Source organism: Ovis canadensis, chromosome 1 (assembly GCF_042477335.2).
Source record: "Ovis canadensis isolate MfBH-ARS-UI-01 breed Bighorn chromosome 1, ARS-UI_OviCan_v2, whole genome shotgun sequence".
NCBI lineage: Eukaryota > Metazoa > Chordata > Mammalia > Artiodactyla > Bovidae > Ovis > Ovis canadensis.
The window spans coordinates 279,054,139-279,081,726 of NC_091245.1; the positions used below are offsets into that span (position 1 = coordinate 279,054,139).

General features: G+C 42.4%; 1 protein-coding gene across 4 annotated transcripts in view; it reads right to left on the reverse strand.

Moving 5' to 3' along the window:
• Window positions 1-5,096: 5,096 nt before the first annotated feature.
• SATB1 (SATB homeobox 1) overlaps window positions 5,097-27,588 on the reverse strand; it is a 102,632-nt gene continuing 80,140 nt past the window's right edge. For all 4 annotated transcript variants that reach the window (XM_069569017.1, XM_069569038.1, XM_069569023.1 and 1 more), the window contains exons 10-11: window positions 11,092-11,295; window positions 5,097-8,167 (exon numbers count right to left, since the gene is read on the reverse strand). In XM_069569017.1, coding sequence (XP_069425118.1) covers window positions 7,664-8,167; window positions 11,092-11,295 — 708 coding nt within the window. In that variant the 3' untranslated portion in view covers window positions 5,097-7,663. The remainder of the gene's footprint in view (window positions 8,168-11,091; window positions 11,296-27,588) is intronic.

Here is a 27,588-nt window from a genome sequence, read left to right on the forward strand (position 1 = left end):
GGCCCCTGGGTCAGGAAGATCCTTTGGAGAAAAGGCAATTCACCCTAGTATTATTGCCTGGGAAACCCAGGACAGAGGAGCCTGGCAGGGGACAGTCCTTGGGGTTGCCAAGAGTCAGACGTTAACTTAGCAATGAAACAACACTTTAGTATATATGAAAGTCTCAGCAAATTCTTTTCATAGTAAGATGGGGTATAAAAACACACACTAGTAAATATAATAGTCCATATTTTAGCAGGACCAGGAGATGCTAAATGGTAACCAAGCTTCTGCACAAATATCTATTTAAAATGTGTCACCAACTGTTTGTATTCTTTTTTCATGAACTTCTTGTTCATTATCTTAGTCTGCTTTTATTTTGGTAAATAGGATTTAATTTAAAGTGCAAAGAAAATATATAAGATACCAAGACCATCTTAACGATGACAGAATCTACTCTATGTTTGTAGCGCATGTCTTGGGGAGTTAAAGTCTTATGTTAATATCTGTTAAATGTCAAGAAGTGAAATAGTTTCATCGTTTCTATTACTAAAGTGAAAGATTGTCTGTTCATTGTATAAAATTAGATACTTTGCTTAAGTAAAAATATTTGGAATTTTTATAATTTTTCATTTCATTGTTGCTGTTCAGTCACCAACTTGTGTCCAACTCTTTGCGACGCCATGGACTGCAGCCTGCCAGGCTTCCCTGCCATCACCAACTCCCGCAGCTTGCTCAAACTCATCTCCACTGAGTTGGTGATGCCATCCAACCATCTCATTCTCTGTCATCCCCTTCTACTCCTGCCCTCAATCTTTCCCAGCATCAGGTCAGAGTCAGCTCTTTGCACCAGGTGGCCAAAGTATCTGAGGTTTAGCAGCACCAGGACCCAGGGTGGTCATTTTATTAAGCATGCCCAGATATTCCAAGCACAGTAGATAACACGTTTTAAAAAGTTCAAGTAGCATTTATAGTAGAGGAAGTGTTGTTATCCCCAGCTCAAGTATAACAGTGACATGAAAAACTGTCGTCTCTCTTGTCATTATAAGAATAAAATGATTCACACTTAAAAAAGTAAAATGCACCACCAAGAAAGAGACTCAGGACACAGGGAAGAGACTGGTGGTTGCCCCGGGGGATGGACGGATTGGGGAGGTGTGGAGAGGGAGGCTGGGGTTAGCAGGTGAAAGCATCTATATGCAACATCCATGAACAGCAAGGTCCTATGTGTAGCACAGAGAACTATCCTTGACACTCTACAACCAACTGCAATGGAAAAGAATATCCATACACAAAAAGTGCATTAATATATACATGTATAATTGAATCACTTTGCTGTCCAGCAGAAATTAACAGAATATCGTAAAGCAACCACACTTTAATAAGGAGAAATAAATAACTGAACTAAAACCAGTGCGGCACATCAGGACTTCCGTGGGATAAGGGTCTCACTCCACACTACACCCCCAGCACGCCTCCGCATGGTCTGGCATCACTGATTCCTTTATTAACTTACAAGTACGTATCTCTTAGAGTAATACCAACATGATATTGAATTTACTTGCTCATAGATGGTTGAATCAGTTAAAGCAGTGCATGTAACACTTCCAACACTAGGTAGAAGGTTCTACTGATCCCAGATGCAGAGTCCCTCCTCTATGTTATACTTTTTCTTAGCTGTTCAGTAGAATAATTTATTTTCAGAATCATGCTGACACATTCTGACATTTGAGTGGTTTGATTTTATTTGATGTATTACCCTTTTTTAAAAATAGGATACATGCCATACGTTTCTATGAACTTCAGTGTTTCTAGCATAGAATTATTAATTAGATGTAGGTCTTCATTTGAAAAATAAGTTTACTGGATTGTGCCGATTGGAGTGTGAATTAATTTAACGTAGTCTTAAATAGAGGAATCACCAAATGCAGTTAAATTTATATGTTCTTTTTTTCTATTTCTTAAAGCTCATGCCCCTATTTATAGACTTTTTTTCTCCCCAGGCTAAGAAGATTTCTGCCTTTTTAATTTTGCCTTTGTGAGCATGTTGCAAATATTCTACCTCACTCTGCTCACTCTGTTCTTCAGGTCCATTGTAGTAGAGCCAATTCTTTGTTTCTCTGCTTCTCACCTGTTCTGTCTATTTATTTGTGTATAAGATGTCAAAGGAAAATGAAAAGTAACACCTCCAAATACCACCTTGAAAGAGAAAATGCCAACAAATTCTTTTCTGCACCTGAAGCTTTTAATTCTTTAATCCACCATGGAATGTTGCTTAATTACATATTTTATTATGCATAACTGAAAATTATGTACTTTAGTTTCAACAATGATATGAAAGCACTTATTGTTTATAAATAAAGAGCGGCTGGTTTGTCTCTACTTTTTTACGTTACAAATATTTGTGGAATTCTCAAAGGTTCTCTTTCTAAAATTGGCTTTTTTAAAATTCTCAGAGAGACCCAAGAAAAACTTCAAGTTTTAATACTTTCTTTGGAAACCAGAAAATTCATTATTTTGCAAAATCAAGATTATGTCACGTCATTATGGGCAAAAGCCATTGAATAGTTTGGATATTTTCATAAGTTTCATCATAATTTTAACAAGCTTCACAAAGTATTTATTGACGGAAAAATGTTACAGTGGTTGACCTAGGTGATGAACCCTTGGAGATTCATTATACTATTCTATCTGTGTGTGTGTGTGTGTATTTGGAAATCAAATGTGTGTTTAAAAAAACCTTGGTTATATAGATTTTAACCAGAGTTTTGGAGTTAATATTTCATACACTGGAATTCAATGACTTAGTGATAGACTTTTTCATAGTAGTAAAATAATTATGCTATGTTTCTGAAAATGTGAAATTGCATTTAATTTTTTTCTATATTTTCTGCATTTGATAAAGCTCTTATTGAGAAGAAAAGAGATGGAAACTTGTAGATATAAGACGGGTTTGAAACCAGTGTGGAGTCTCCCCTCTTGTGTCTGCCTTAAGTGTGCATGGTGGGACAGAGATGTCTGCGGCAGTGTCATGTAAAATGAAGCCTTCCACTAATGTTGTTGCTATTATCATTTTAAGCATGTTTGAGGGCAAAGCTATGAAGGAGCCTTACAAGGTAAGAAGTCTTTGTATGAGACCTAGTAGAACAAATATTTGACAATTAAAACTGGAAGCAAAGTTGGAGTAGGTGAAACCTGTCCCCTCGTTAAGACGCTGTGGGGTAGATTTGTACCCTGGACAAATGCGCATACTGAACCCAATGGCACAGACTCAGTGAGTTATTGCACACACTTAAAATATTTGAACTTTCTCAACATTCTCACTCAACAGGTACTGTTGGTTCTTCTATGACTGGAGAAACTCCTAGAGCAGCCCATGGGACACTGTTTCTTTGGGGAGGAGGGGTGTAAGGGCATGAATCAGAGGTTGTCACTGTCATGAAAACTTGTTTGAACACCATACAAAGCAAATATTCAATAACAGTAAAAGAAAATGCAACAAAGAATAAAGAAATAATGTGCAACATTTAATGCAAAATACGGTCGAGTTTCTCGGTGGTTACTCTGCAAGGCAACAGGAAAAAAAATGGACCGCTGTTTTTCATCAACCACCGCATCAGCTAATATCAGAGAATAGGGCCCCAGTCATGTGCTTCTGATCGCAATAGGGATATTAGTTGAAACAGCTGACACAGGAAAGTGACTTAATGACTTAATGTACAACCTTGATATAGAGCAAGGAATCAAAATGGAATTCTTGTAGAATTATTTTGATAAAATGGAATTTTTGTAGAACTTTTTGGATAAATTTGGAAATACATATGATCCACCTAAGGAGGGTGAAGCAGGGAAGGTTTAAAAATGTTCATCTTTTAAACATGAATTCCAAACAATTTTTATTTGACATGTGGAATTGTTAAACAGGTAATAGTATTCTGGTCATAGACATTTCTTAAATAAGTGTTCTTTGTATTTGATCAAAATGTGCATGGTAACAGACTGTAGTTTAGCCTTCGTTCAAAGACATACAAGTATTTAGTATTTACACTAAATGGATTGCCTCAGAAGAATAGTGAATACATTCCCTTAAAAACTAAAAAAAAAAAAAAAAAACTTTAAGGTGAACTATAGTATCTTTATCTCCTAATGTTTTAGATAGGATTAATATTCTTGAACCTCCATTGGTTTCCACACTCTCATGCAAATTTCTGGCTTGCTTTAACACAGCAGTCCAATTTCTGTTGGCTATATGACAGGGCATACACATATTAATTGCTCTTTTTTGAAAATATCACCAAGCAGTTCAGAATACCTTATTTATTGATAATATCGTGAAAATCAAGGACCTTAATATCAGCCAAAGATAACAATATGGAATAGGGCAGAACTGAATGATGAAATGTATGAGATCGTCATTTTCACTCCATCTTGAACCATTTGAAAATGTTTTCTACTTAAGCTACGTATTTCAGATAAGCACAGTTAGATATAGATTTCACTAATGAAGAAATAAACTTTTTTTTTTAGCTCAGAATTCCTTAGGACTAAATGGTAATTTATATGCATTTTATATATAATATGTACAGGCTTTAAGGGTCACACAACTAGGGCACACATGTTAGCTACCTTGGTTTTCAAAGGTTATATGTCAACTCTGCACATTATGTGCCAAGGGGATACTATCACTATTTTTTGCATAATGTGCAAGTATTATATGGCCACAGAGTGAATACAAACTAGTGGCAAAGTGCTGAGGGAAGGAGTCCATGACAGATTCAGACGCACGAGGTTGAATATTACCCGTAAACTACCTGACTCTGCTAAGGCCTTAGCAGCACGGAGCGCTACGTCATGCCCAGCTTTTAAAAGCTTCTGAAGTACTTGGACACCAGGAAGCTTGGTCAAGGAGTTCTCCATAGCCTCTGGCAACACCGGGACTGGTAGGGGGGATAAATGACACCCGGGAAGCAACGTGGAAGGTTCCTCAAACCTCTTGCAAAATGTACCATCTTCCCGAAGAACAATTTTGCTCACTCCATCATGACCAACACTGTTTACTGATATGTGCTTTTTTTTTTTGGTTTAAAATATATTAGCAAGATGATGCTGCATGAGTTAAAGAGTCTGAGAATTTTATTGTCATGTTGATTTCTTATACACACTCTTCAATTTACTGAAAATGTATTTTCAAAGAAGTTAGGAGGCTGGTGGGAAAGAAAAAAAATCTTATTTGCAACCCAAATTCCCCTTAAGGAATATAAGGAGTTTGACTCCTTATATTAGGTGTTGTGCTTATGTTAAAAAAAACACACACACACACACTACCCTCCACTCTAGCTTTTCCCTTTAAAGTCAGAGAAGATAGGCTATTTTTCATTACATTTCATAGCATATTTAATTACCCTATTTATTATTTTTAATGCATGAAATCTGGTTTCTATTTGAACTCAAAATTATTTTGCTAAAATGATTTTCTGAACCCTAGTAATAAGCTAGAATGTTTAAAGGTGTTTTCTCATTTAATACAAAGAAGTGTAACTTTTTCAACATAATTTTAAGTTTACAGCAAACCAGCTGCCTCTGAAGTAGTTCAGCTGTGCTTCTAAAGTAGATAGTAACTGAAAATTGAATTGGGAGTTTTCTATGATCCCATTTTAGTTTCGTAAGTTCGGCATCAGGGGAGTCCAGTTGCCCTCCGAGGAGTTCATCAGGGTCCAGGGAAAAGAGGCAGGAAGAGAGTGGGTGATTTCAGAACCAAAGGAACCCAAACACCCCCTAACAAGTATGAAATCTTAAAAAAGCAGCAAAATGTAAAGCAAATGTGAACAAAAATAACCAAACACTGCAACACTGGCCCTATCCTTTACATGAACATTAGCGTACCTCACTTCATATCCTGGAGTCTACTGAGTTTTACATTGCAAGAATTTTGAAGTTTAAATTCCAGGTTGGTTAATTCTTATCTTCTTCATGGAGTTCTTATAGTTATGACATACACAACCAAATGAGCTCAGTTATTAACTTGTATTCCATTTACAACTTAAGAAAAAATACAGTGCTTACTAAGGAGTTCTTGCACAGAAGGTCCATTCCCCCCCTACTTAGGTTACTTTTAATGGCCTTTAAAAATGTATATACACCAGCTTTAAAAAAGTGTTGCCATGATGAGCGTATTGTGAAGTAAATGCAGATGAATCTATTCTAAGTGCGTATCTGCTAGAGACTGAACTGATGTCTTCATTGGTGAGTCTTTTGACCATCCTCCTAATCAAGTAAAACGTCAACCAAAAACAGGTTATCATTTTCACTGTTTAACTTAAAAAATGAGCATATGTTCGAGATTTAATTTTACAGCGTTTCAAGTGACTTTTAAATTGCTCTTTTTCAGATCTGTAAAATGTCAAGAAAGTCTTAACATGCATCTTACTGAGAGGGCCACCTTGGACTCTTTGTGTCACTTCACATAAGCAGACAAACCCTACCATGTCATACCATACAAACAATTTTAATCGTGTAGTTACAGTCAATAACCACTCCTAATCAGAACATTGCTGCATAAAGAAAATTGTGATACACTTATAAAAACAGCCAGCTGTAACAAAATAGCTGGTGTTTTCATAGCCATAAACTCATAAAAAAGAAATAACACCTTTATACAGAAATTTTATACAGATGTAGCTTTAAAATTGATTGTAAACCAAAGGAAGACACGTTGCAAACATCAATTATTTTCACATTAATTGCATAATTTTCTAAGGTGATCTATTAGTTTTATTAACCTAAGCTTATTTGCATGATAGTAAAAATTGCATACAACAGTAAGAGTGAAGCTTATAGTATGAATTGCTTGGATAACATAGAGCACTTTTTATAGGCAACTGTGTAAAGCACATTTCATCTATTTAAAACTTTTAAGACACTTTGTTTTACTGCCCATCAAAATACATTTATAAATAGAAAAGAACCAGTATGGTAACAAGAGAAGCAATATTACATTTAACGGAAACTTCCAAAAATTAATTACAACATGATGCTGCAGGATCTACAAATAAATAATGAGGACTAAATTGTGTTTCACATTTTCTTTTCTTTTTTTTTTAAAAAATCTTGTAACAATGAGAATGAAAAAAATTACAGTGAACTTTTATTTCCAAAATAAAAACAAATTTGAATTACGGCAGTGCCATATAATACAAGGCATTTGTTGGCATATGTTATCTTTAAACTGCATTCCACAGTCTATAGTTCTTTCGCAACATACAACAGAGTAACAAACTCTTTTTTTTTTAAACAAGGGGCGAGTTTCCAAAGATAAGTGTTACAGAAGTAAAGGAAGGAAATGATAATCACAGAAGTTATAATGCTTGTTTTGAGGCTCCAGAATAATAATAAAATTAAAAAAAAATCACTGGTTATCATGCTTACGGGTACACACACCTGGGTGTGTTCCGTGAACACAAATTTTCCATTTTTAATACCAAACAATCCGATGCTTCACCTGGGGCTGCCAAGCAGTTCGTGAGAGAGGGAGGAAAACGTTTAGTGCAGTCAGTATCAGCCTTTCTCGACATTCCCGTTTGTGCAAGTTTCTGACGATTCCCTGGCCGAACGGCGGAGCGCGAGGCTCGCAGGGAGCCCGGGGCGGACCCCCCCAGCCCGCGGGGCGCTGATGGGGGCCCGCAGCTCAGTCCCTGGCGTCGGCGCTCGCGTCCGTGCTGCCGTCGGCCGCCGGCTCCTCCTCGAGCTTCACCGCGAAGAGCGGGCTAGCGCCCGCGCCCGGGGCGCCCTCGTCCGGGTCCTGCAGCAGCTCGTCGTCCTTGTAGTCGGCCACGTCCACCTCCAGGCCCGCGTGGTCCTTCAGCCGGCCGTGGTGCTTGAGGTGGTAGCGCTGGTTCTGGAAGAACTTGATGACGGTGTGCTGCGGCAGGTCCAGCTGCGCCGACAGCGTCTGGATGGCCTCCTCGTCCGGGTGCAGCCCCACGTCCTGCATGAAGCTCTGCAGGATGCCCAGCGCCTCCACCGAGATCTTGGTCCGCGGCCGCGCCTTCGGCCGGCTCTCATCCTCCGCCTCGGCCGGCGCCGCCGCGGGCGGCTGCCGCGCGGGGAGCCGGGGCCCGGCCGGGGGCGGCGGCGCCTGTGCCGGCGCGGGCGGCGGCGCGGGCTGCGGCTGCGGGGGTGCCTGCGGCGGCTGCGGGGAGACAGCGGCACAAGGTCAGCGGGGCCGCACGTGCCCGGCCCCGCGCGCGCCTGGCCACTGCGCATGCCCGGCCCCGCGCGCGCCTGGCCACTGCGCATGCCCGGCCCCGCACGTGCCTGGCGCCTCGCGCGCGTGGTCGCTGCGCAACACCTGGGCACTGCGCATGCGGCCTCGCGCGCGGCGCACCAGGGCCCGGAAGGAGCAAGCCCATGACCTGCCGGGCTCGGAATGCGGGGGACGGATGCCGGACAGAAACGCAGGCCAGCTGAACGGCCCACGGCACCCGGGAAGAAGGTCAGAATGATCGCTAGGTCGGAGCGATCGCTAGGAAGGGAGGATCGTGGAGGGCCTGGGTGGCTCCAGGGCTTCCTCACCAGAGGTCAGGCTGGCTCACTTACACGGCTGAAACTCAGCACTCTGAAAGTGTGAGCCACGTTCACCAGGAGGATATGCCTCCGAGGTGAAGACAGCACATTGTGATGTCGGTAATTAATAAAGATTTAAAATGAAGACAGAGAAGGTAAGTGTGCCAAAGGTAGCTTAGGAAGGTGAGCTGTGGACACACTGGGAAGGAAATGTGTTTCGTCCCATTGCAGCAGATGGCTAAAACGTGGCCCTGGCTTACAAGGTCTCATGTTCCAAATAAAATGGGGAAGCCTGTGCTCTTCTGCAGCATTCAAAGTGAAAGCCGCTCAGTCATGTCCTACTCTTTGAGACCCCATGGACTATACAGTCCGTGGAATTCTCCAGGCCGGAATACTGGAGTGGGCAGCCTTCCCTTCTCCAGGGGATCGTCCCTACGAAGGGCTCGAACCCAGGTCTCCCGCATTGTAGGCGGATTCCTTACCAGCTGAGCTATGAGGGAAAGCATTAGCTCTTGTGAATCCAAAGAGTTTCTGAGATTCTTACGTTTGTGAATTTCCTACCAGACAGTTCAATCTAACAGACACACATTTCTTACCGAATTGCACGGGGCTGACACTGCAAGATTTTTTCTTACCGAAAAATAAAGGTTTCATTCACCCCACAACGGCTAGTAAATTGTTCTGTCTATACTAAGCTCAGATGTAATCAGGATTTAAATTTAGTGTATATAGACACTTTTTCATAATTAGTATCTGTGCTGTAATTTTCCATACACAATTATACATAAATGTGTGACATACACACACACATACATACACACACACTCCAGCTCCAGGATTCTTATCAACAAAGGAAATCAACCTAAGGAAGCCTAAAATATTAGAACGTTTATACTGTGCCCTAAGCATTTCCTTAATCCCCCTAAGAAGCAATTTTATTAAAAACAATTTACATTTTCAAACAAGTACTTTTTTTTTTTACTTATCTTTTTTTGTTTTTGCAAAACAGTACATTTTTCAGGCTTTCATGATCATTTTAGTGCTTGATATCCTAAGGGATTCTCTTTCTCAATTTATCTTTAATATATACTCAAGGATTCTTTTTCTTAGTGGATGGATAACCCAATTTTTGTTGTGTGTGTGTATCACCACTCTGTCCCCCACCCCGTGCCCCCACAGACACACACACACACACACACACACACACACAGCAGTACCAAGAAATAATATGCAGGTGATTCAACAAAGAGAGTGTAGAATTTGAAGACTTGGGACAGCAATGGCATTTTCCCTTTAAGGGGAAAACTAAAAGCATCCCTTTGGATGTAACAGAAATAATTAGTACAGCTCAAGTTCAACTTCAACACGCTTCCTAAGCAATTGAGGTCAACAACTAGCTAAGCCCAGACCTTCCCCATCTAAATGAACTGGGGATGAATTCAGTGGATCCATCAGTGGGTGAATAGACAGGTCCCAGGTCTTGGGAGGGAGTGATTTAGGTAGTCTGAGGCTGACCCTGTGGGTGCAGTGTATTTGGCCAACACCACTGTTAGCGTGGCCTTTCCAAGGCTTCGCATCCTGACCAGGGAGCAGGTCTTGGCACCAACCTTCTGTGTGCCCCCTCTGACTGGCTAACTTGTGCCTGCTCACCTGTGGAGCAGTACCAGCCACGGGGCCGAATGCCTCTAGACTCTCCTTGCCCAAGGGCGGGGGGAGAGGGGCTCTAAGGGAAAGACAGACAGACGTGACTCACCCCTAACCTGTGCTCCCTGAGCCAGCGGGGACAGAGCCAGAGTGGAGGCAGGGCTGGGGAGTCGGAAGCCAGATGCCAATTTGGGTTCCCTCCACTCCTCTCTCTGGGACAGAATCCAAGGCATACAATTGCAATCCTACAAACTTCCTCTGCAGAAACGGCAGTCATGCCTTTCCTCGGGGACAGGATCGGTGTTTGTGAAAAAATAGGTGGCATGTCTAAAAATTCGAATTTTGCTGCAATGCAGAAGACCTGGGTTCGATTCCTGGGTCAGGAAGATCCCCTGGAGAAGGGATAGGCTACCCACTCCAGTGTTCTTGGGCTTCCCTTGTGGGTCAGCTGGTAAAGAATCCACCTGCAATGCAGGAGACCTGGGTTTGATCCCTGGGTTGGGAAGACCCCCTGGAGAAGGGAAAGGCTACCCACTCCAGTATTCCAGCCTGGAGAATTTCACGGACTGTATAGTCTATGGGGTCGCAGAGAGTTGGACACGACTGAGTGACTTTCAATATGACAAAACAGATTCTTAAGCTCTTAACATAGTTCTAACGAAGACTGGCTAGCCACAGCAGTGTGGAAGGGGGTTCCTGCAGCCTTGGGGGCTGGGGCGTGGAGAGGATCACAGCACACGTGTTGGAAAACCCAGGTCCTCTTTTGCCCCCTGACCGAGATGGCAGGGTGCTGTTATCTCTTGCTCAGAAGCCTATGTTCAGACTGGTGGAAAGAAGAGAAATGCCCCTCTCCCTGCTAGGCTTAAGCGCCTGTCTGCCCAGCGCTCGAGGCCGAGGCGCACGAACCTGCATCTGCTCGGCGGGCACGTGGATGACGTGCGGCGGCCGGTCGCCATGGTGATGCCCCGCGTTGCTCTCCTGTTCGTAGATGGCGTCGCGTTCCGGCTGCGGGAGGCTGAGGAACCTCCGGATCATGGAGAGGTTCTCCCACAGGGTCCTGTTTTCCGGAGAAGGGTCTTCTTTCCAGCGCAACAGCTCGCACAGCCACCCCTTAGAGACAAGGGCGTTAGCAGGTCAGTTGAGGCCCAAGAGGGGGCGGGTGGGGAGCTGACCGTTCCCATTAGGAAGTAAAAAGAAAGGACCCTGTGCAGCTAACTTTTTCCAGCTCAAAACACTCCCGTCTGCTTAAAGAAATGTTTTTAAACCTGTTAAAAGAGAATAGGTGTGGTTGTCAAAGACAGGGCAGAATCTGCTTTTTAATACACAATTCGTACTTGCATCTTAAAGGAGGGCCTTATTTTTCAGACTCCAAAGGCAAGAGCCGTTTACCCTGGACTCCGCAGAATGTGCCCAAGGAGAAAGCAAGGCTGAGTGTGCTGAGGTTCTGAGGACAGTATTTACAGAAGGCTGGGACAGATTTTTAGAATAATTTCCCTGAAAGGATTCCCTAAGTTTATGGTGTTTGCATTAAAAAGGCAGCTCTGTGAGTATCTGTGTGTGTGTCAATGTGTGTGTGTGTGTGTGTGTCTGTGTAGAAAGGGGAGAGAAAGGATGTGTGCAGTTGTGTGAGCATGAATGTTGTCCAAGGTAAGGCTTTATGTTAGAATGAGCATTAGAAGAAATCTCCAGTACAGAACTTTCCAGGAAGAGACCTCAGAGCCCTGCGGGCTGCTGTGTTCACACGTGGTCCATCAGGGAAGCACTGTGATAGGGTCGCTGGGCTGAGGGAGATGATGTCCACTGAGCGCCGAGACTTGGACTTCTCTGCTGTGCCCAAGGCCCACTTTCTGACCGGGACAGGCTCAGTCCTGACCTGAGTGGGCGGATGTGGGGTAGCGGGGCCGATATGTACACGTAAGTAAGACTGTGTAAAACAGACAGACTGACGCAGACCTACTTAGAGCACCAGCGACTCTACTCGATGCTCCCTGGCGACCTAACTGGGAGTCAGTTCAGTAGCTCAGTCCTGTCCGACTCTTTGTGACCTCATGGACCGCAGCACGCCAGGCCTCCCTGTCCATCACCAACTCCCAGAGTTTACTCAAACTCATGTCTATCGAGTTGGTGATGCCGTCCAACCATCTCATCCTCTGTCGTCCCCTTCTCCTCCTGCCCTCAATCTTTCCCAGCATCAGGGTCTTTTCCAGTGAGTCAGCTCTTCGCATAAGGTGACCAAAGTATTGGCGTTTCAGCTTCAGCCATCAGTCCTTCCAATGAACACCCAGGACTGATCTCCTTTAGGATGGACGGGTTGGATCTCCTTGCAGTCCAAGGGACTCAAGAGTCTTCTCCAACACCACAGTTCAAAAGCATCAATTCTTCTGCGCTCAGCTGGACCTTTATGGTCCAACTCTCACATCCATACATGACCACTGGCAAAACCATCGCCTTGACTAGATGGACCTTTACTGACAAAGTAATGTCTCTGCTTTTTAATCTGCTGTCTAGGTATCCGGTCCCATCACTTCATGGGAAATAGATGGGGAAACAGTGGAAACAGCGGCTGACTTTATTTTTGGGGGGCTCCAAAATCACTGCAGATGGTGATTGCAGCCATGGAATTAAAAGACGCTTACTCCTTGGAAGGAAAATTATGACCAACCTAGACAGCATATTCAAAAGACCTAAATGGGAAGGAAATCCAAAAACAAGGCGGGGGGTGTATGTGTGCAGAGCTGATTCACCGTGCTGCACAGCAGAGACTAACAACACCGTGAAGCAACCACGCTCCAATAAAAACTAAGGAAAAAACGAGTTTTCCAGCAGAGTGGACAGTCTCCCGTTCTCTAACCATCATCTCAGCCCTTCTTCACTGAGCAGCAGGGCGCGGAGGCGGAGGGAAGGGGTCCCGCCCACGGCCGCTCCAGGCCGTCAGCTCAGAACCGCGCTCTAGAGAAACGTCTGCACGCCAGCTCACCGGAGGACGCCGGGCCGCTCCTCTGCTTCCTCCTGGTCCCTCTCCCCAGACACCAGTGGCAGGCTGGCCCGCCCTCCTGCCCACCGGACCACGCCCTCTCCCCTCGGCTCTCCAGAGGTGCCCCTCCCCGGCCTGCCCGCCACGGGCCCCGTCCATACAGGTTTTTCCTGGGGCACGTTCTTCCTGGACTTGCCTCCACTTTCTTATCCTCCCGAACTCCTGCCGGGTCCCTCACCAGATCAGGGGCCTCGGATTCCTTACCTTAGCCTCTGCTTTAGGGAAACTGACCTAAAACAATGGGGCTCCTTGGAAACTAGTTGGATGGGAATGCAAAGAAGACAGGTCAGTATTCGATTTTTAGAATTGGCCAAGGGGAGTGGCCTTTTTATATGACGTTAGGATGAGATCAGAACATGGCATGAGTTTGCTTTCTTTTCCAACGTGAACCACTGGCAAAATTCTCTTCTAATTGTAATACAGTGGGAATAGGCAAGGCCTACTTTCCCCAGAATGGCCCGAGAGATTTTAAAAGAATAGATGGAGACTGATACGCTAGCTTCCCAAGACACACCAACCAGCCAGCCAAGGATGACAGCTGCTAACCCTAACTGAAGCTAAGAGGCCTCTGACTCTCCATGCCACACATCATCAAACACGTGTGTGCCTAGGGACATGCACACAATCGTGCCCTCAGCTGCTGCCACCGGGTGCCCAATTCCAGGTTAGCAGAACAGGCGGTAAACTGAAGGTTTACCAGAAAGGATATCAGCTCAATAGAAAATAACCACGACGCCGGCGTCACTGAACACGTGCTTCTCTTCCAACCACGGCAGTTCTCTGCTGCTTTCCAGACTCAGAACATAGGTCACATTTCGCTCTTATCTATGAACACAACATTAACTACAATTTGAGTAATTGGTATATTTGAGACCCACTTGCATAGGGTGCCCTGGAGATGTTTGTTTAGCTCCTACTGACAAATACTTGCTATCTGGATTGAGCCATGAAAACATTTTATACTTTTCTACATCAAAGTTATCGCTTTATTCTTCACTTCTATATTTTGATGCAAGGCAGGTTTTAGATCCATCTGCCTGAAGGCTGGACTATTAACTCTGGTTAAGATTACACTCCTGCCCACTCCTCATCTCTTCTTTAGCTGTGGCAATTGACAGGCCCCAGTGCCTAAACACAGAAAACCACTACAATTTTATTTACCTTTAAGAGATGCTTGAGGGTTCATCAAGAACATATTCTTTTTTTCTTTACTTAGCTAGGATTATACTCTTGTAATAAGTGCTTAACATTGAGCATCTAAGTCTTTTTTTTTTTTTTTAGAAATAAATGCTTGTAACCAAAAATTGCTAAAAGTTAAATTAAGAACAATTCATGTAAGAAAATCTTCTTGAAGAAAGCTGAAGCACTCCAATAATTTTTTGAATCCTTTTAGAAACTTTTTAAAGTAATGCAGAGATCAGTTAGCACTTGGATATATGTAGGGGGGAAAAAAAAACATGTGGATCACAGATGTTCTTTGGAAAAGAAAATCATTAGTTCTTTTAAAATGGCTAATAATGATAGCTAATTCCCAAACAATCACACTCATGCTGGTTTCACAAATATTTCAGAAAAAGAGCCTTGACTCATTCAACAAATATTTTGCTCATATTGTCCCTTCTGTGTCTCTATACTTATGAGACAGATTCTTATTTTTATTAATTGCCCATGACTAACATAACATTTCCAGTAGTTTGCTATTAACCTCTGCCCTTAAATAATACTTCCAATTCCTTATCTAAAAATAATGTGATGAATTATAAATCTGAGGCATGTCTCCGCTAGCCTTTCAAGAGACATGATGATTTTAAGAGACTGGAATCAGATGCTTCTTAGAAAAATATTTAACGGTGCAGCTGGGAACTGTTAGTTCTACAAGGGTATTCCAAAAAAACAGAAATGGGGGGAGGGGCAGTGTGCTCTTCTCTTGATACGTGTCGCTCTCAACAAATAAGGGAAAACAGATATCCTGACAGGCTAGTTCTTTGTCAGCAGAGAAATCAGCTGGCTCATTCCCAATTTACACTGGCAAAAAGAAGATTAATTTACTATGATTCCATTTAAATACCTCGGAATAGTCTGACTCCCTCAATCCTATCGATCAAGACGATGACAGTAATCTGGTCTACGTTTTGCAGGAAGTGACAAGAAGCACCAAACGCTCTCTATTTCCCCAATACCTGTTCCAAGGTCACTTTTCCATAAACGATACTGTTTGAGCAAATAAACTTGGGAAGACAATATATGTCAGAATATAGGTAATATGTGGCAAATAAAAATAATGATTTCCCCAAGCACTATGTTGGTTCTTTTAAAATGATACATGTATAGACTTACTGGGTGGAGGAGAGATGGTGGATAAAACGCAAGCACTTTGCTGCAAAATGTGAACATGATTACGTTTTGAGCCAGGTCTCCGGGACCTGAAATACTGTAAGAGGGGCAGGGAACTGCGGTGACAATTAGGTTAGGTGGCAAGTGTTCTGAACAGTGGAGAAGACAGGAGGCTAACAGCCCTGAGACAGTGAGACGGATCTATTCTTAGAAAACTAAAATGGCACGAGGAACAACCTCAACTTTAAATGTAGTAAATTTGCCAAGCAACATTACACTGCATATAAAGAGGGCAAAATATAAACAGTAGCCACATGTAAATAAACCAGTCGAACTTTCAGGATGTTCCTACTCTTCAAACTGACAAAGTTTAATTTGACACCTTCTGTTCTAAACCCTTTGTTTCTATTCAAAATCACGCCTTGAGCTGTTGCTATCAATCACAGCACTCCCCCTATTACTTAAAAAAACTGGCATGGACCCTGAACAAGCTGAAAATGCCATGCAGATGAATTCTGAGATAATATGTTCAAACCTGTTATATACAACACAAATCCTGTAAAGTTATGTATTGTAAACCTACATTTATTGAGAACTAAAAGTCTTAAATCCATCTGCCACAAAGGAGATACTGTTATGTACTTTATAGGAACCAAGAAGCATCTGTAAATGTCTTGCCACCGTAAGCAAGAAAATGGTACGGAAGATGCTAGAAACCTCAGACAGCATGAAATCAGTAAGTCTTTGGACTGGTTCTGGTTTAGGGAGTCTATGAAAGACATGGAAGATTTGGGGAGGGTAAAGGGGGCAAAAAAAAAAAAAAGGAAAAGAGAAAATTCGGAATGACTGCCAAGCCACTACTGAAAAAAAGCAAAACAGATTCAATGACAACACAATGGCAATTTATCATGGTCCATGAAACACATGACTGTATGCTCATTTTAAAGGAAAAATTAGCAGTTCTGAACTCAATATTCTAATGATGTGCTTTACCGACAGAATCTTGTTGTACCACACTGAAATAAAAATCCTGGCACCTTCATCTCTCAGCTGCTAATTTCCACCCAAACTCAATCTCTGATTTCCATTCCACTCTTTTTAGAACAGTTAATTCAAGTCAGTTCCCTTCTACCACTTTAATGGGTAAGGAGTATGCAATGATTTTTCAACGAGTCAGGAAAGCAACCTCCTTTCACGAATGAATTTATTGTACCTAGGGAGCCTCAAATACATGAAAAGAGACCCCTGGCAAGGCTGGGTCTGTGACAGTCAGGAGCATGGAACACAACTAGTTTTCCAGGGGGAAAGAGAGCTTCATGTTCTCTAAGGGAAAAAAGTCACTTAATACAAGGATATGTATATATTGTTGTCATGCACATATACATTTTAAACTTAAGAGCTATAAAAAGAGAAAGAAAATGACAAATAATTCTCACTGCAACTAAGAAGGAAAAATACATAAAAAAAAAAAAACCAGAATGGTAATTTGTGTTCTAAAAAGGAAAACATTTTATAGTCTGTATTTATTCCCTACCCCTCACCCTCATCTTTTATGCGTTATTTGCAGAAGTATTTTGTTCCAATCTCTGGGGCGTATAGTATAATAATATATGATATTAAAAGAAATCAATCTAAATAGGGAGGTATTTGATACAAACATTTTAGTGGAAAGCATGAATTACATTTTAGCAAGTAGTAGGAACAGGATTAAGTACATAATCCATTAAATAGTACTTCTCACACAAAAAAATTTTAGCACTGTAGACTACACTACACCAGGCATTCTGAATGAGTACATTTTCAACAACAACTAACTACAGAGCTAGCAATTTATCATTCAGCAAATCATTTTCTACTTTTAAAAGAATCTGTAAGTGTTACTTATGCTAATGAAGACAGTTTTTAATCTGCCCACAAACATGCTAATAGAGGGCAATTTTTTTTTTTTTTTTACAAAGCTGTCTGCGCTGGAGGGTAATTTCTTATCAATGTTCTGTAAGGGGGGTGGTGAGTTCTAGTTGTCAGAGCTACTGAATCTTTTACCCTATAAAGGCTTAAAGGTCTCACAAAAGATGCAAGGTGACTAATGGCGTTTCAAACCACTCCCTGAATGTTCGAGAAGGCGCATGTTCACACCCTGTATGTTTTATACGCACCTCCTCAGATACAGGATGGAAACTTACTCCTTCTTCCGCACCCCTAACACAGAGAAGCGCAGGTCTGATGGGGGTGCACTCCCACTCCAGGTGTGAAGCCTGCATCCTCCCTTCACGCACCAACGTCTAACTTTTTTTTTTTTTTTAGAACAATCATAACACTTTGAACAGTGAGAAAGAAACAAAGAGGGGCAAAGCAGTACTGGAAGCGCTTTCAATTATTTACTAGGTTAAAAGGGTGAAGTGATTCTTTAAATACATCAAATTTCATCGTCTGGGCCATTTTTTGGTGGCAAAGTGGTATTGATCTTTCCAAATGCTGAAAATTAACTATTTTCCAGAAGGTCGTTATTTGATTAAAGGCATTAAAGTTGAGGGCAAAGAAGCGATGCACTGCTTCCTCCCCATTCAAATCATCACGTAATTTAATAAAAACCATCCCATCATGTCCTGTAATAAAAACGCTTATCTTAAGATATTGTTCTTTACCTAACATATTAACCTTTAAATGTTATGAAGTTCTTAAGGAGAAAAACCTTTGCTAAAGCAGATTATTCTATAACATAATGAGAGGCCTCCACCATTAACATTAATAAAGATACATGTTCTCTATGGAATTAGCAGGAAATACATGAATCTTCTTCCCCAGCGTACTAACATCTACTTTGTGTAAAGTGAGGAGTATTTCAGCGGGCACTACAAGTAACTTTTTCCTGCTAACTTAACATGGGCCTGAATCAAGAAAACACGGTAAATAAATCTGAGCAGAGACGGAGCAGAAAATGCATTTTCCATTCTAAAAGTAGCATTCTACATCCACTTTATCCAAAGAGGGGTTTTAAAAAGAAACATACTTAAATAGAACATATGTATAGGTGTGAGCTCAGTCGTGTCTGATTCTCTGTGACCCCATGGACTGTAAGTCTGTCAGGCTACTCTGTCCATGGAATTTTCCAGGTAGGAATACTGGAGTGGGCTGCCATTTCCTTCTCCAGGGGATCATCCCACCCAGGGATTGGACTGGTGCCTCTCATGTCTCCTGCATTGGCAGGCAGATTCTTTACCACTGGGCCACTTGGAAAGCATATGTGTGTATCCCCAAATATATTTATCTTCAGAGTGTGGTTTCTGATGCTTGTATTTTCGCTGAAAAAACAAAAAAATCACTCTAGTTTTTAAAATTATTATTATTCTACACTTCTAAACTGTTACTGTTTTAAACTCTCTCCAGATTCCACAGTTTATTTAAGGGACTCAGCATCTTAGCCAAAATCTGTGGGTTTCCATACTGAATGAATAATGGGTCATAAACAACTATCCATGAATCTCTCACTTGAGGAGCTTTTTGACTCTGTCTTCAAGAGGTTAGAGAAAGCTAGCAGAATTCCTGGAGGTTTGGCATTACCAACAAGAAATGTTTCTACAATTTAGGGGAAGCTCACATTAAAATTTAGTCAATTTAGAAGGAATATTCAGAATTACTGGTAAATGATTTTTATTTATCACTTTTGCTTAAAATTTAATTAAGCAAAAAAAAAAAAAGAAAGAAAATTACTTTTTCTCTGTGGTTTGACTGTTTACTTCCTTTTTACATTCTCAGAGGCATTGACTTGAGGAAGCATATAAATACGTGTTCTTTTCTTTCCCTATAGATTGTTTGGTTCATAACAAGAGTATCAGGTAGTTTGGGCAGAGTAGATAAAAACATAAAAATGATTCTCACTTAAAAAGACTGCCAGGGAAGTTTTAAAGAATATTTTCAGGAAGAACTTGAGGAGAAAAACTAATGAAGATAAAAGTATGAAATTCTAGACAACATATTAAGCTAGCTGACAAGAAGATAATCTCTTAATTTGACTGAAACAGAATTTCCGAATAAAGCCTTCATCTTATTTTTTTTTTTAAGTAGATCTGGAAGATAACTAATTTAAAGATTAATTTTTTCAGACTTCAAACTTGCTTTCAGGATGGTGTCTTCAAAGTTTAAACAAAAATCTGGCTTACATGTCTGATACTTGATACAGACTCTAAAAAGACTTTATGTTGTTCTCTCTCAATCTCGATGCATTTTAAAATATTACGTAAGTTTCAGTCATAAGGTTTGGCTCTTACTTTACATTTATACCCTCTGCCTTAAAAATCTTCCTTAAGGGAGGGGGGGATAGATTAGTAGGAGTTTGGGATTAGTGGATACACATTGCTAACATAAAATGGGTTAGCAACAAGCACCTACTGCACAGCACTAGGAATTTGACTCAGTATCTTGTAATAACCTATAATAGAAAATAATCTAAAAAATATATATAACTGAATCACTTTGATTTATACTTGAAACTAACTCAAAGTTGTGAATTAACTAAAACTTCAATAATAATCCAAGAAAATAAAAAATAAAATACCACCATCTGTTTAAAAAAATAAAAAACACTTAAACTTAAGTCTTTATTCTCTCCTCCTTCTTCACATCAAGTGCCATTACGAGACAGGAAACTCGGTGTCTCCAAGGCTCCCCAAGGTTCCCGCTGTGACACTCGTTTCAATCCTCATCTCTGTCTCTGCTGCAAAGACTGTTCCTTTTCATTCTGCCCACCACTGACCTGTTGGCACTGGGGCAACTTTTCCTTGAATGATGCTCTTAGGCACCAAATAATCATTTTAAGTACATCCCGAGGACAGTTATCTTAAATTCAGAACAAAACAGCCTTTAAGTAATCATTCCTTTTCCTCTCTTAGGGGAAAGCATATACCAGTCACGGCTAGAGCTTTAGGAAAGGAGAGAACTAGCATTACCACAGACGGTTTCAACTCCTACAAAAAGCAAATACGATGTCTGGCGTGGCCTGTGGAACTTCCTGATCCTGACAGGTAAACACACAGGTGTGACTGAGCTTTCTCGAATCCCCTTAGTCCGCTTTGAGATGCCCTTGGAAAAGGGAGGCCAGGATGAAAATCACTGCTCTGGTCTTTGCTTTCAAACCACCCAACGTTATCCTATCGCTCAAAATGACCTTGAAAGCTTCCCAAGAGAGAGAAAAAGGTTACCCTCCCTAGAGCTTCACGGAAGGGTCCCTCCGTCCCGCTCGGGCTCCCGCAGTCGTGCCTGATTCTCTGTGGCCCCGTGGACGGTAGCCTGCCAGGCTCCTCTGTCCCTGGGACTCTCCAGGCGAGAACACTGGGCCGGTTGCCACTGCCTGCTCCAGGGGGTCTTCCTGGCCCGGGGATCCAACCTGCGTCTCTGGCGTTAGGTGGCAGATTCTCGGCCATGAGCTGCCTGCAAACCCAATCACACTTAGGTCCTAATTCATCGGACCGTTTATCAGCCGTCATTTCTCCACATTCTACGCCCATTCCCCATCCTGTTTTCTCAAATAGAGAAGCCCTCTCCTTTGTTCTTTTCTGCCCATGTCAATACTAACTCTCCTTCCAGTTACGCTCCATCACCTCAGCATACCAGTTAAGAGGTACATCCAGGGCAGGCACTTATGTACGAGAACTTGAGCATACCCCCCGAGTCCCTGATCCTCCTCAACAAAGTGCAGGTAATGATGGCTTTCATCTCACAAGACCGCGGCTGCTACAAATGAAACAGGGTTCTGTTCAGCCCAGTGCCTGGCCTGTAATAACCACAGAGGGTCTGATGACTTAACCAAAAGCATTTGCCTTAAATGGCTCACAGTATAGTAGGGAAGAAGCAGAATTCAAACATGGCTATTAGAGCAAAGCAGTGTGTGAAGGTCAGTGACGGGCAGCCATCACGTGGGAACCAAGAGGAGAGACGGGCCGGAATGGCCAAGGACGTCTTCGCTGATGGAGAGTCATGGCGGCTTGGCTTTGAAGAATGGGCAATATTTAGTTGGAAGAATAAAGAAAAAGAAACCGAATTAGCAATAAGCTAGGGAAAACAGATGTACAGTCGCTGTGGAATCCACTACGCTTCCCATTCTTCCACCATCGCTCTTTGCCACACTTGCTTCAGGACACTACTTAATCACTGTGACTTCATCTCCTCTATGTAACGTACCTCTAAGGTCAATTTGTTAAGAAATCCTATGTCTTCATTTTAACACTTATTCTAATAGTGACTGGTCAAGTGTCTTGAGCTCGCTAGACCTGAATTTACTCTTCTGTAAAATGGGGGTAACGTCACCACCGCTCATAGGGTTGTTAAGATTGAGATAATTCACACTCGGGGCTTGGCACACAGTAACAGTGTGGTGCATGCCAGCTATGATTGTTTTTATCGTTGTCGTCATCACAAATAGAATCCAAAGAAATGTGCGCATCTGGGGAGTTGATGAAAACAGCCCAGTTACCACACCCCAACCTGAACCCCGTGTCCTCCCCCCCAAACACAGCTCCTTCTGTATAGTTTACCTGTTACTGGCATCACCACTCACCCAGTCGCCCGGGTGAAAGGTTGCCATCTGAAGCATTAATTGTTACAGTCTTTCCAAAGCACAATGGGAAATGATGACGGTAGAATGACTAGCAATTACCTTTAAAACACAAACGCCTTTTTTGATCCAATAATTTCTACTTCTGAGAATTAACCCTAAGGAAATAGTAAAGATGTATACAAATATTTAACTATAATAATGTTCACATTGGCATTGTTTGTAACAGCAAAAGTTGAATGCAACTTAAATATACCTCAATAGGGAATTAATTAAAAGGTGGGTTTAGAGTCTGCGTGAATGAAAGGCATATATGTGCACATGTGTATGTATGTACACGCATGAACATACACACACGTACACACAAAAAATACAAATCAGGCTACTTCTCGTTAACTGGGATTCGGGTCGTTTTTTAGGGTCTTTCCTCCTCTATGTTTCTTTAGGGCTTCCCTGGTGGCGCAGAGGGTAAAGCGTCCGCCTGGAATGTGGGAGACCCGGGTTCAATCCCTGAGTCGGGAAGATCCCCTGGATAAGGAAATGGCACCCCACTCCAGTCCTCTTGCCTGGAAAATCCCATGGACGGAGGAGCCTGGGAGGCTGCGGTCCATGGGGGGGTCGCAAAGAGTCGGACACATTTCTTTAAAATGTGTTTTTCTATACTGGCTAGTACTATTTCTCAATTTTAAAAAACCATGGCAAACAGCTTCAGTGAAAAAATCTGACTTTTCTTGTTTGCTTTCTCCATAAGCAATCATAAATCCCCGTCAGTTCTACTCCTCAGTATCTTTTGAATTTGCGTCTTCTTTTCCATCCCTGCTCTCTGGTCCTGACCCTCAGCATTTCTCCCACAGACTGAGGCTGGCGGACTTCTTTACTCCAACCCACCCGCATCTCTGCTGAGTTACATCCATCATAAACACGCGTCAACACGGACAGTGCCATAAAGGGCATGCTCTTCACCTGCCTGCACCCAAGAGGCTCACACTTCAGTGAGCGAGTGCAAAAATACAGCAGAAGATTCCCTGCAACACTGAAGTGGCAGTGAGTTGGGGGAATCAGAGGTAAACAGAAAAATAACACTGTCTGAGCCATTTAACATGTGACAAAAAACTGTATGTGAGTGAGTGAAGTCGCTCAGTCGTGTCCGACTCTTTGCGACCCCATGGACTGTAGCCTACCAGGCCCCTCTGTCCATGAAGTTTTCCAGGCAAGAGTACTGGAGTGGGCTGCCATTTCCTTCTCCAGGAAAACCTGTATACACCACTACAATTCCTGAGGGTACTGTGCATGATAGCAGAGTCCAGCAACTCATGATAATGCTGCCTTTCAAAGAAGTCAGATCGGAAGTGAGCTCAGCCTAGTAGGGTAAGGAGGCAGAGAGGCCCTGTAAAACAGGCTTCTGGGACTCGTCTGGTGGTCCAGTGGCTAAGACTCCACGTGTCCCATGCAGGGGACATGGGTTTAATCCCTGGTTGGGGAACTAAGATCCAACATACTACACGGCATGGCCAAAAAATAAATAAATAAAGATAAAATGATGCGTTAAAAAAAGAAGGCTTCTGTCAAAGGCGTATACATTTGACTATTTATAGCAGAAGTTTCCTGGGAAACTTATCTTTTTCCAAATCCCTCAACCCCAATAAATGTGTGCTCTTATACCATAATATTATGAAGCAAATCTCTTATGTTGCATTAAGGCACTATTAAAAACCTACGATATTTATTTTTTTCTTCAAAATTACAATGATCATAAAGAAAAAATGTTGTGGAATATCTGTATATGCCATGTGCAAAATAAAAACCCTATAAAAATGTGAACCTGTAACATGAGTAATTTTTAGGTGATGATTGACTCAATACACTAATTGTCAGGTTACAAAAATAATCTATTGTCAGGTTAATTTAAACAAATATTTCTGCCATTCCATTTTTCACTGATTTATATGAAACTTTTCAACACTGCAGATATCTCCTCAAATGAGCTATACCTCTCATTACTCATATTGAGGGGCTGCGAATTAAAAATTTAAATCTTCCCTCTATGATATTCTACGAGAGATAACAAAAGAATGTTTAAAACCAGGGGAAGGCAATTCGGGATTGTAAAAGTTATGGGGCTCATATCTTAGAGGAACCATCAAGCGGGCAGGGTCATTACAAGCTCCCAAGCTGCTTATGATTTTGCTGATAAAGTAACACCCATTTTGCGGCCAAAAACCACACTGCTTTATCCATTATGCAAAGCGACTCATCAGAAGTCAGCTTAAATGAGGAACTCAAATTTGGGGATTTAAAAAAAAAAAGGCTTAAAAGAAAGAAAGGGTGACTATTTCTAGAAGCACCGGGGGAGTCGCAGTGATAACGGCCAGGTCAGAATGTACCAGTGAAAGCGGACGTGGAGGCCAGGCGGGCGGGCCCTCCCCGCCACCGACCTTGCGGTGGAGGGCACGTCCAGAGGGGCAGGCAGAGCCGGGCCCCACCCTGGCGTCCTGGCCACAGGGTCTCCCCGCCCTCCTCCCACCGGGACGACCTTAGGAGTGCGCCAGCTTCTGTGCGGGCAAAACTGCGGCTGGATGAATTCACTCCTGAATCATTCTGCCCTTCCACAAATAACCACAAAGTGCCATCTATGTGCCATCTACCGTGGGACAGACAGAAGACAGACCACAGATCCCAGCACCTACTGGTCAGTGAGAAAGATCAGCTTAAACTTCAGACTTAAGCTGACGGCCAAGGTCTAGTTTACCCGGCAAAAAGTTCCCAGCCTGAGAGCAGAGGCATGCTCCCAGGTGCTGGACGTCAGAATGCCGGAGAAAAGGTTGTGTACAGGGTTGTGTGTTGTTTGAAATGTCACTGCAATCATTGACACCCAAGCTTACATACTCTGGAGTGCAGGGTACTTGAAAAATAAGTATCTGAAAAACCAATAAACAAATAAATCTTTCCCAGGTAAATTTGAGAACTCTTCAGCTTATGTTTTTAAAAATTAGACATTTTTTTTTCTTCTAACACACAACTGATCTAAACATTGGTCTCCCCTCTTTTGTGTGATGGACCCTTCTGGTAGTCTGGTAAAGTCCATTGTTTTCAGGACACTGTTTTTATGTGCCAGAAATAAAATACGTAAAATTAAAAAAAAAAAAAACCAATTGCACTGGAATACAGTCATCAAAATTGTATGTTATAGTAATATAACAATGTGCGCTTCTTCATTAACATACTAAATAACAAGATCTAGGAACAGAGCTAAGACCTACCATAATTTTAGAGTGATGAGCAAAAACAGCATTTTGAGATTATCTACAATAAAAATGTGACATGAAAATATGATTTTTATTGGTGACAAATCCTTAGGTATTCCTAATAAGAATGTCACTCATTGCCTATATCGATACTTAAGTACCAAATCTCAATAAGACATCAGTGAAATAAAGCTTTTTTAATTCTATGTAAGTTCATGCGTGGACCCTTGGGGGAAGATGAGACACAGGTTAGGAACTCCTGAAGAGGGTGCCCCCCTATCAACATCTGTGTGTTAGTATAGATATGTAGACACACACCTAAATATATACATTTCAAACACTATTCCAGAACTGTCTCATATAAGCTCCTAGCGGGTTAGACAATGGTGGCATTTAGGAATTCTTGGAACAGATCTCCTTATCATGTTGTTTTTTTCGTTTTTGTTTTTTTTGCCGCTCAGGCACCACACCTCTTAGAGATGGGTGAAGGGAACGGTTAATGACTAGTCAGTGGTTCCCATACTGCGTTCTGAGGAGCCCCAGGATTCCACCAGGGGTGTCTCAGCAGTGCCCTGGGTGTGTGTGTGTGGTGTGTGTGTGCGTGCGTGCATGCGTGTGTGAGACCCCACCCCCACTCTATCCCCAAGTCACTCAAGGGAAGACTTTGATCAGATCTATCCATTTCAGGTCTGGAGGAGAATCGCTCATGAAGTGATAGTTCACCAGCCTGAACTTCGCTGACCGGCAGTTACACCAGCGCGCACACACGCCTCACTGGGTGTTTACCTGGTCCTGCTATGAACTCGGTAAATGGGTTTATAATCTCTGAATCAGGAAGCTGACTTAGTTCAGGTCACACCACCCCCAAGCTATAAAGGTAAGCACAGTTAGCAGAGTTGCCTTTGAGAAACGTCTATCTGCCCGGAGAGGAACGCTAACAGTATTTGTCCAAAGACACCTGGGTCTCCTCAACAGAAGAGGAAGAAGTAGTGGGGCAGACACAGGAAGGAGGAAGGGAATGAAGGCAGGTGCAGGCCTTTGGGGGTGAAGGGAGGGAGGCCTGCAAACCAATGATTGGTCCTTCTCCTCCTCACCTCTTCAAAGAGCAAACGGCTATGAAGGAGAGCCTTGCATTTGAGAGCAGGCAGAAGGAAGCCAGCAAAGATTAGAGAAAGAAAAGAGAGCGAACAGGAAAGACGGTAAAGGGAGGGTAGAAAAGGAGCCCGTGGCTGTCTCATCGCTGTACACTCTATACACCTCAGCGCTAAATTTATCCAAAAATATAAACACAACTCTCTGCCTGGAAATTAGGCTTGATGGATAAGGCGTTAGTTCTTATGGTTACCCAGGGTCCAAGTTATTTAGGCTCTTTAATCAAAATACTAAAATAAAATCATTACCCATTAGGCTATTACCCTTCCCCCAATCTCCAAACACACAAGCAAAAATTAATTGCAAGTCAGGAAAAAAGAAGGCGATTTAGACAGTAACAGCTTGGCATGGACCAAGCTGGATTTTCCTAATAGCATTGGTCTGTTTGTGAATGTATATTTTATTTACAGCCTTCACTTCCTTGACCCCATTGAAAGTAATTTATTTTTTACCTAATCTGCATTTCATTTTAACCACCAAATACTCCATCAATGAACCAGTCAAGTAACGCCCTGACAAGCAGCCTAGTGTTGGTATAAGTAACAAACAGGGAAATATTTAAAGACGACACCTGGGGCTAGGCACTCCTCAGCAGCTATTAGACGCTCCAGGTACCAGGTGACAAGCTTACAACTGAGAGCGTCAAGATCACTCCTGCACACCAGCTCTCATTCCCTGCCTCCTTCACCCAGTAAACTCTCCATTTCACCGACCTCTTCCAAACCTGTGATTTCTCGTGGAATGAGTCTATTTTTCCCCGTTCGATGTGCTATCCTGCCCTGAAGAACTTTTTTTTTTTAATCAATCCCCTAAAATGAGAAGTTAAAGGTGGACTTTCAGGCATCAGTTAAAAACCCCAAAAAAGACATGTTAAAGGAGGAAGCTCTTTAGCAATCTCTAATCACAGGGTGTTGGCAACCACTACCCCACCACATAGTAACCCAAGGCCAGGCCCCGACTGAACGGAGTTCGCCTCCTCTGTATGTTGGCCCAACTCTGCGTGGTCCTTGACAAAGGAGGCGGCTGTTCCAGCTTTCCAGCAACAAGTCTCAGACGAGAGCACATCAATCCAGAGCCCAGTGTATGCT